Source organism: Sinocyclocheilus rhinocerous, unplaced genomic scaffold (genome assembly GCF_001515625.1).
Source record: "Sinocyclocheilus rhinocerous isolate Xijiao unplaced genomic scaffold, SAMN03320098_v1.1 scaffold514, whole genome shotgun sequence".
Taxonomy (NCBI): Eukaryota; Metazoa; Chordata; class Actinopteri; order Cypriniformes; family Cyprinidae; genus Sinocyclocheilus; species Sinocyclocheilus rhinocerous.
The window spans coordinates 476,507-487,336 of NW_015658605.1; the positions used below are offsets into that span (position 1 = coordinate 476,507).

A 10,830-nucleotide genomic window follows, 5' to 3' on the forward strand; every position below is an offset into this window, starting at 1 on the left:
AAGTTCTTAGCCATGCATATTACTAATCAAACATTAAGTTTTGATATATTTACGGTAGGACATTTACAAAATATCTTCATGGAACATGATCTTTACTTAATATCCTAATGATTTTTGACATAAAAAAAAAACGATAATTTTGACCCATACAATGTATTGTTGGCTATTGCTACAAATATACCCCAGCGACTTAAGACTGCTTTTGTGCTCCAGGGTCACATATATTATCATTGTGACTTAAGTAGGGCTGCACAATGAATCATATTTTAATATGATTCTCTCGATTTATTAAGCATGATCGTCTGCGATATTTGCTGACTGGTTATGCATACTGAAAATGCGCTATTTTAATTTGCCGTTTGCGTCATCTTGCAATGGTAACATTTTCTGCCTAGCGGTTTACTTAATCTTCCCAATCTGGCAACCGCACATGCTCTCTCCACATTAGGGAAAAAGCGTAATAAAATGTAAAATGCTCAAATAAAAGTGTAGTACAACAAAAAATAAAAATAACAATAATTGTGATGATATTTTTGAGCAAAATAATCGTGATTAACCATTTATAGACTTAACTTCATGGTCACTGTATGCATACTGTATATGCTCACATTTATAATCACAAACTCACAGTTAAATGTCTCAGTGGATGTACTAGTGATGCATTTATAATGGGACCAGCTGGGGTTCCTGCTAACAAATGCAGTTTTACCCCAGAGCTTTCTAGCACATCCACACACACACACACACACACACGTTTGCACACACATTCACTCACACTGCAGGAGAAATTAAACAGACAGAAATAGCACTGAAAGAAAGAAAGAGAGAGACAGAAGGAGAAGAGAAAGACAGAAATAGCAGAACGGTAAGTTCACCCAAAAATGAAAATTCTGTCATTATTTCCTCACCGTCATGTTGTTCCAAATCCGTACGAGTCGGATCTTTTCAGTGATCCAATTAACAGCGCAGTCTGAGTGATCGGTGCTCGAGTGAAAAAACAGCTCACCGGAGGAGAAGACTGTCAATGAATAATGACTTGTTTCGATCTGTTCATCAAAGTCATACAGGTTTGTAGTGACATGTTGGTTAGTTAATGATGAGAGAACTATTGGCTTTAACCACTCAGACAGAGTCAAACTGTCAAAGCTGATGGACTGTCAGCTGTTTTATGCTGTCCTCTGCTCTTCTCTTCTCTGCAGACAGTCGTGCTTCATTACTTATGGTAGTGCTGGGAGCAAATGCACTGTAGTTTAGAAAGACAGAAACAGTTTGTGTTTTCCCCCCACAGTGTGATTTCACTGGAGAATGAGAATACTCGCTGTTTCAGAGTTAATCTGATACTTTGAAAAGATACTTTGTGGATCTTCATTGCAGCTTTTTTAAAAAGAATAATCTGGATCCTTTAATTCTGTCTAATTTCAGACCTATTTCTAAACTCCCCTTTTTATCTCCCCGCCCCAGACCTGTACGTCATCTTGTGTTTCATACAGTTGACAAACATGATACAGGGCAACAACTCACTGCGTGATGTAGCCTATAAAACGCAGTTATGTGCCCCTAAAATTCAAGATATTGGGGCAAAAAATGCCCCTGTATGAGTTTTTTCTCATATTTATATCATATTTGTCCCGAACAGCATGAGTTCAAATGTGATTTTAAACAACAGTTCAGTAAATAAGTTAATTTTAAATATATGCAAATAATGCAAGAACATATATATTTAGCCTAAATGATTATGTGTAATAAATATTACGTTGAATCAAATAAAATATTTTTTCCTAAAGCTACTTTTTGTAATATCTACTTGATATTTTTCTCATTTAGCACAACAATGGCTTTAAATGATCTTTTGGGGGTAATTTTACAGCCAAATTTAATTTGCGATTAATTAGATTGATTAATCGCTGCATCATGTAATTAATTTGATTACAATTTGAATTGAATAACAGCCATATTTATAATATGTGGAGGCATGACATGCAACCTGTACATGTTGGCATTTGTTTAATTGGACTAGATTCTACCAAGTGACAGAACAAAAACATTTTCTTCTCCTTTTTAAAAGTGTATTTTCATGCATAAGCTATGTATGGCTGAATTGTAGAGTTGCATTTACATTCCCATCTGCCCTGACCTTATCAGAGCAAACCTGCGGCCCATTTTTGCCTATATCTTTCAATAATATGATATTTAAATCTTTAGATGTATGAGCAAAGCTCTTTTCGAAACATATAATGCAATGCAATACAATGATGATTGAGAGATGAAACAAATAAACAGTCCTGATAGATATTTGATACTCACATTTTAACATGATTTTACTAAAAATGTGTGTGGAAGTTAAGCTAAGGGAGTGCTCTTCTTGAAATATTAATATAAAAGTTATTCTTACGTTAACTTTATAAAATGCATTAAAGATTTCACAGCAAAAAGACACATGAATGACCTGAAGAGGGAGCTAAAAGGCCTTCACCTGTTTTCCAGCTCAGTTCTGGGTGAAGTTTTTCAAAGTATGTGGAGAAGTTGTTGTAGTAGTCCATGCAGACTTAGGAAAAGGCTAGAGCTGACAATACTGACAGAAATAAAGCTTCTACAATACCTTAATTCTGCTTTTCTGCTTTCTTGGTGGTCAGTAGTAATTAGAGGGCTTTGTGATGAATATTTATGAGCAGTTATTTCCAGAAAGCTCTACAATGGCTCTTATACTCCCACTCTCTGAAATCTCTGCTTTATGTTTCTGCATGACAGCACAGCTAGCGCTGCATTGGCACTTCTGAAAGCTAAGCAATATTTGTGATGTTCTGTCGAGTTGTCAGATGGTGTTAAGCTCTGTGTGAAAACGCTCTGCTTGAGAAAAGAGCAGGTAAAAAGAGAACATGTTGTAGTTTACTGTACCGCCGTTAACACAGTATTGATGTTGTATTAAACAATTCACATGTACCCTAACCCTCATGTTGTTCTTAACCCATATCATTTTCTTCTTCTGTGGAACACAAAAGAAGACGTTTTGTAAAATGTCCTGGCTGCTCTCTTTCACGTAAAATGAAAGTGAATTGAGCCTGGTGCTGTTGAACTCTGCTAAGGACAAAATGCACTATAAAATGACTCATGTACTATAAAACGAATCAATACAATAGCTTTGTGTGAAGAAGAAGACAACATTTAATCCCGCCCTCCCCCGTAGCTTTCAAATCTCAAAGCATGAAAAGGCAAACACAAGACAACAGAAACAAATGTCATGAGAGAACACAAAGCACGTGGTGCTTCACAAAGTGTTTCATTTCTAAACCAGCATATAAATTTTGTAATGTAAGTTCAGTTTTAATAACAGACGTGTATTATGAAAAACAGAAAGTGATATAGTGCATTGTTTCCAACTGGCGTAGTTAGCCAAATTCTACCTAAAAACATAAAATAAGCTCTACAAATCAATAAAACACCATTTATATTATATTAAACATGAATTATACAGACACTTCATATTTAACCCCGTAAAGCCTGACATGAAATAATAGTCAGAAAAAAATCTTATTTATTTATTGAACCTTTAAAAAAAGAGAACGTTTTATGATAAAATATCTTAGTGGAGGACAAAACATATAATGCAATGCGATACAATGATGATTGAGAGATGAACAAATAAGCGTTCCTCAAAAGCCTGATGTAGATTTGATGTATTCTATTCACATTTTAACATGTCAGTTTCATTTTTTTTTTTACATGATTTGTACATTGCATTTAATAGATTTAATTGACTTCTTGCAGTTGGTTTGTAAATTGTTTTGTACAGGATCATTTTGCAATCGGATCAATTGATTCAAAGTTTTGAAAAGCTCACTTTGTCCAATCACTGTGATGTTTAACTGAATGAATGAGATTGTGCATGCCAACATAAACGGTTGAAACTAATTGTTTAGAAAGCTTTGTTTCCCCCATCACTAAATCAATGCCAGAACAGTGAGAAACACAAGGCATAGATACAAAACATGTGACACAAGACTTAAGAACATGAACTTTCGAAACAAAAGACATACATGAAACCAGTGAAAAAACCCACATTTGAAACAGCCAGAGATTCAGTCACTGACAACTTTCAGCCATAGATGCTATAAAATACCTCTTTTTCAGTTTGCAGCAGAAAGAGAAAATATGCCAAAACCCATAAATTAAGCGTTAGCGTTAGTTCTGGCAGGTCACGTGAGTCAAGCCTGCATCAGCTGATTCTCAGCTGATCACATCTACCTATAGGAATACGACACCTATCGCGGCATTCCTATATAAGCTCTATTCAGTATTATTCAGCAGCTTTTCAGCTTGCTCAGGATGTTCTGTTCTGTTAACCCTAGGGGGTTATTATTGCTGCTCTTCAATTATTATTCATGACAGGCTGCATGGATGTGCAGGGAGGTTTTTGCCCAGAACAGAACCATACAGCCAAACCAAACTTTATGCTAAGTATCTTATCATTTTGACGATAGTGGTCCTGACAGAAACATTGTCTTTGCCGTGGATGAAACTGAAAACAGAACTTATCTGTCATTGGATTAGTTAACGTGGTTACTGCCTGATGTTGATAATCTCAAAATGGCCAAATACCAGATAATCTATTCCTGTGTAAATACATTTCTACTGCCTCGGCGTGCTGCATTTGAAAGCCTGTGTAAACACACTGTATATTAACCATGTGGTTGGGTATTCTGAGGAATAAAGCCTCTCTAGAGAGTCAAATTTCACTTATATAATTTGCACTTAAAATATCATTTGCACATAACATCTTTTGTATCTTAAGTTGTACATCAGTGTTGCCAGATGTTGCCAGAAACTAAAAAAGGAACAAATGGAATTTTTAAATTCAAAAATTCAAATTTTGTGACAGCTGTCAGTTCAAAAGGTTTATTTATGACTGCGCACTGGCAGCTTCTGACAGATGTTGCCTTAATAACTTATTTCCATCTCTCTCTCTCTCTCTCTCTCTCTCGCTCATCAAAGGGCCAAAAGGTACGGACTCGTTGACCAGGTGACCTAGGCTCTATTCATCATTTACATTTATTCATTCAGCAGATGCTTTCATCCAAAGCGACTTACACGTGCAGAATACAACAAAGTGATTCATCACAGTGACTTCTAAACCTGCTGTGAGCTACAAGGTCGTTAATCAGTGGTATATGCTTTTGTTGAAGCCATTCGTTTGCATTATTTCAACACCAGTGGAATTTGTGGCTAAAAACTACATTACCCAATATGCTGTGCAGAAAACTCGACCAATCAGAAAGTCGCAGTGAGCAAATTGTGCTTTTTGTGTGAATTTTATAATCATGTTTAATTTGATTGTTATTTGCAATGCTTTATGGGAGGCCTGTTAAGGCCTGTTCACACCAAGAACGACAACTATCAAGATATATATAATGATAATTATGCATCCACATCGACACACAATAAAGTTCTGTTCATTCGAAACACATGCTGCAGTTTTGTCGTCTGCACATTAAATGCTTGAGCTCTTTAAAGGCATAGTTCTCCTTAAAAAATGAAAGTTCTGTCATCATTTCCCCACCCTCCACTTGTTCCAAACCTGTACGAGTTTCTTTTCTTCTGTTGAGCACAAAAGAAGATGCTTTGAAGAATGTTGGGAACCGAACAGTTGATGGTAGCCATTGACTTCCATAGCAATTTTTTTTTCCCCCCCATACTGTGGAAGTCAATGGCTGCTATGAACTGTTTTGTCAGAAAAGCATCCAAAGTGCATCTTTTTCAAATAACGAAGAACTGAAAGCTCTGTTTATGAAGAGATATGCCACCCCTGTCGTTTCTGTCTCAGGGCTAGGCTTTAGTATAGCGGGTGGTGTGGGGAACCAGCACATCCCTGGAGACAACAGCATTTATGTCACAAAGATCATCGAGGGAGGAGCGGCTCATAAGGACGGGCGACTACAGATCGGTGATAAGATACTGGCGGTAAGACGACACATGTACATCATTGCTGAGGACTGACATGTGTAAAGATAGACTGTATTAGACACTTCAATGCCGCCACCTGCTGCTCACAGGAGGAACTACAGGCATTTATCTGATTTAGCCTTCACTTTGATTTACATGCATCCCTGAAAATGTTCTATTTTATTTGTTGCCACTAGTGATGCAGAAATTGCACACTGCAACTTTAAACACAGCTTTAAAGCATAAAGTAACTGTCCATAAAGCACAGTTCTTACATTTCTGCTTTTAACTTGGCATGGAAAAAGAAGTGCACTTTGATGCCCTTTGTGGACTTAACTTTAGTACGTCTTTATATGTAATTTCATAATTAATTCTATTGTCTTTGCAGCTGAATGTACTGACAGACATTTATGGGAAACTAAAATATGCTTTAAAGTCCATGTATTTAAACATATTTGGAGCTATACATTTGTAATGGTGAAGTTGCAATTTAGCAGTGTTATTTTATTAGGTACTATTATAGTTTTTATTAATACTTTGATAAGTTTTATATTTGCTGTTTTTATTTTAATTTGTTAAAGTTTTGTTAATTTTATTGTGTGTTTTTGTCATTTTTAATAGTTTTTTTTTTTTTTTATGTCTATATTTGGTTCGGTTTTAGTTATTTTACTACATCCAGTTAAACTTTTATTTTATTTCAGTTATATTTTATTTCGGTTATTGCTTATATTAAGTAACAAACATGTTTTTAATGGTTTTAGTTTTAGTTTCAATTTTAGGTTTAGTTAACTATAATAACACTGCACTTTGGTACATTTTAAATATATTAACTTTAAATGCAATGTTAAAAAAATAACACACTACAGTTAAAATAATAGTCAGGTATTTACATGTACATCAAAATAAGTGCGCACTTTAAAACACAGCAAAAGATAATTTAAAACATAATGATATAGAATGCACTTTCAATTAAAACTTTTCGTTTGACATCACATAGTGCACTTTTTAAAAATGCACTTAAGTGTGTTAAGAAGCATAGTCATGAAAGTGAACTTCAGTGGCATTTTTACTTCATTAATCTTATATTATCTGCAAGTCAAGTTTTTTTAAGTTATTCTTTTAAGATCTCAGTACACTACAAGTGCACAAGTGCATTTGTTTTTCACGAGGGACATGCGTCCCATAACGTCAGTCTCTGCATCTGCAGGTGAATAATGTGTGTTTGGAGGACGTGATGCATGAGGACGCGGTGGGCACGCTGAAGAACACAGCAGAGGTGGTCTACCTCAGAGTGGCCAAGCCAAACAACCTGTACCTTACCAACAACTACAACCCACCAGACCTCACGAGCAGTGAGTACACAGCACTCAGAGGCGCTGCTTCACAGATAGAACACAAGACAAACTCTTGAATAACTCTCAAGACTCGATGGCAGTCCTCACTAAATCCAGCTTTCCCTTCAGCGTACTCTCCGCATCTGGACATGGACCTCGGACATCCAAACTTCCTGGCCTCGGATTACCCACAAGCACTCACTCCCACCTCACCAAGCCGCTTTTCTCCAGTGCTGCATGGCTTGATGGGAGATGATGACTTACCCAGGTAATGAAGCTCATGATTCAGCAGTTCCTGCACAGTCCATGGGTTCTAATGTAAAGGAGCTCCCATCACCTTACATCAGTGTTATTCTAGTATCGTTGAGATTCTAAATTAGTATAGTTTTTATTGACATTTTGAATTACCTTTATTTTTATATTTTCTGTTTTCATTTTCATTTTGATTGTAGTTCATTTTAGTAATTTTGTTTGTTTGTATCATTTTTCAATATATATATATATATATAACTGTATATGTCTGTATAGTTTTTTAACTTTATATTTTTATTTTATTTTAGTAATTTTGTTTGTTTTTATCATTTTCAGTATATACATATATATATATATATTTAGTTTTTTCTTTCAAGTTAAACTAAATGAAGATGAGAAATGTTGCTTTGTCAACTAGATTTTTTTTATTATTATTTAAATTTATTCCGTTCATATTTATTTCATTTAAAGTTATCATTTGTTTTAATTTGTTTTAGTCTTAGTTATCAATGATAACCCTGCCTTTGGTAAATATAATAAATATTAATTGGCAGCTGAGATTAATAACTGAATTTTAGATTGAAGTCACACCTATGATGCAAACAGCAGCAGACAGAAATTGTATTTTCATATTGTTTTGATCAGAGCTTTGTTTTAAATCTTATGGATTCAATATTTGGAATTTATTCGCTAAACAAAACTGATTCAGAGGCATTTTATATTTCTTATTAGTTATTCAAATAAGCTTAGTATGGAAAAGGGGTTCATTATATTTATTTATGATCGAAAGTAAGTCGATAAATCCTTCAATTTTTTTAGAGTCTATTGAAATCATTTCTGCAGATTTCTACAGATTTTCTCCATAATTAGAGCAGAAAATGCAAAAACCTTATACAAAGGTTTTATACAAAAACCTAAAAACATACAAAAACCTTAGTGATTGACACCAAAACTATATACGTTTTATATTTCACAAAATCTCCACAATGTTTGCAAACTAAATTTAGCACCAACTGGTTACACATATTTATCATTTCATATTTAGTTAGGCGTTCTTTGTTGCTCTCAGAAGTATGGAAGCTTGTTTCCTCCACAGAATAAAAAATATAAAAAGGTAATTGCAATTGCAAGTTTATATCTTGCAATTCTGACTTTCGTGATGTTAACTCGCAAATGTGAGTTATAAAGTCGGAATTGCATGAAATAAACTTGCAATTGTAAGAAAATATCAGAATTGTGAGCTGACTTTTTTCCATCAGAATTGGACTTTATAAAAGTCAGAATTGCAAGTTCATTTTTCACAATTGTGACTTTATTTCTCGCAATTGCGAGTTTATATCAGAATTGTGAAACAAAAAGTTGCAATTATTTATTTATTTTAATTCCGTAACGGAAAAGTGATTACTGTCAACCAGCATTGTTTTTTTTTTACTGAAACATTAAATAGAGCTAAATCTTAACTGGTTGATCATTTATGTCATTGACATATATTATCATATCGCTGAGCCACTATAAGACTTTATAGAAATAACAATATGTGAGCCTGGAGCACAAAAGCAGTGTTAAGTCGCTGGGGGATATTTGTAGCAATAGACAACAATACATTGTATGGGTCAAAATTATAGATTTTTCTTTTATGCCAAAAATCATTAGGATATTAAGTAAAGATCATGTTCCATGAAGATATTTTGCAAATTTCCTACCGTAAATATATTAAAACTTCATGTTTTGATTAGTAATATGCCTTGCTAAGAACTTCATTTGGACAACTTTAAAGGTGATTTTCTCAATATTTAGTTTTTTTTGCACCCTCAGATTCCAGATTTTCAAATAGTTGTATCTCGACCAAATATTGTCCTATCCTAACAATCCATACATCAATGGAAAACTTACTCATTCAGCTTTCAGATGATGTATAAATCTCAATTTCGAAAAATTGACACTTAAGACTGGTTTTGTGATCCAGGGTCACATATGGTTTTCACAGTAAAGCTGTTTTGTAAAGCACTATACTTGATTTAATGAAACAGCATGCTTTAGCTAAACCAGCTGTGTTTCTACAGCAACAATAGTTAAAAAGAAGTGCATAAATGAAAAAAAATGTTAGCTTGCAAGCATAAGTGCACAGTGAATCACTCTGTGCATATCTGACTGACAGCACTGCGCCGCTGTTTCAGGGTCAGTCATATATGAAATAATGTGTATTTTACTGGAAACGATTTTTAGTATCATCCTGGAATTCTTTTGTAATTTATCTCTGCCTTCTGTCATTTCTTTGCTCTGTCTTGTGTGTCTCAGGGACCCGAGGCGTGTTGTGATCCACAGAGGATCGACGGGTTTGGGGTTTAATATAGTTGGAGGGGAGGATGGTGAGGGAATATTCATCTCTTTCATCCTGGCAGGAGGCCCTGCGGACCTGAGTGGAGAACTGCGCAAAGGAGATCAGATCTTGAGTGTGAGAGCATGCAAACACATACACGTGTACTCACGTATGAAAAGCATTACCGCAGTTTGAAATGAAAGGCTCTGTTTTCACACCGTGTGTGAATCAAATCACATGTTTTGAACCTATAATTACAGTATGATGTCCCTGACAACTCCATTTAATACCAGCCATGATGTTGGTCAGTAGATCAGTATGTTTAATTAGTAATGCATATTGTATGTTTTAATGGAGACTCCATCCCATTAGTCCTGACCAGCATTTTTGTCCATAGATCTATACCTGACAGTCAAAGACAAAGTGCAAAGTATAAGACACAAACGGTCTTTGCACGAAAATAAAAAACAGAAAATCCAAGAAAAATCCAAAACATCTATATTGTGCTTCGAGTATGCTGATAACTATTTGGTTTAAGGAATTTCTCGCTTTTAAGGATGTGTGACCAAACCATGCGACCAAAGAAAAGGACAAAACTGATTCAATAAAAGCATGATAAAACACGATCATTAGCGTTCGGTCGATATGAAAGTGTGATAATTTCCTTAAACGATACAAGCGCCGTTGACCTTTTTTTTTACACACAGCTGCACAAGTTCAATTTTGCATCAATAATAGTCCCAAGGTGTTTATAGGATTGCACATACTCAATGGTCTGACCTTTAATTAAAGTAGCTTTATTCATACGAGTGATCCTCCTAAAGTCAATGAGCATATCTTTAGTTTTTGATATATTACGCCGGAGGTAAGATTCCTCACTCATCAATAACTGGGCCGTGGCTGATCTCATTCTCCTGCAGCAGACTTGACGATAACCGAATCATCTGCATATTGTCATAGCTGCTCTGACACATATTTGTGCGAAGA

General features: G+C 35.0%; 1 protein-coding gene across 1 annotated transcript in view; it reads left to right on the top strand.

The window, feature by feature from the left end:
• The window catches only part of LOC107722747 (disks large homolog 4-like), a gene marked incomplete at its 3' end in the record, with an annotated part of 84,626 nt that extends 74,648 nt beyond the window's left edge, over positions 1 to 9,978 (top strand). Inside the window, exons 7-11 of the mRNA XM_016531213.1 lie at positions 4,877 to 4,998; positions 5,819 to 5,955; positions 7,145 to 7,289; positions 7,401 to 7,539; positions 9,822 to 9,978. Coding sequence (XP_016386699.1) covers positions 4,877 to 4,998; positions 5,819 to 5,955; positions 7,145 to 7,289; positions 7,401 to 7,539; positions 9,822 to 9,978 — 700 coding nt within the window. The remainder of the gene's footprint in view (positions 1 to 4,876; positions 4,999 to 5,818; positions 5,956 to 7,144; positions 7,290 to 7,400; positions 7,540 to 9,821) is intronic.
• Between the last annotated feature and the right edge of the window lie 852 nt (positions 9,979 to 10,830).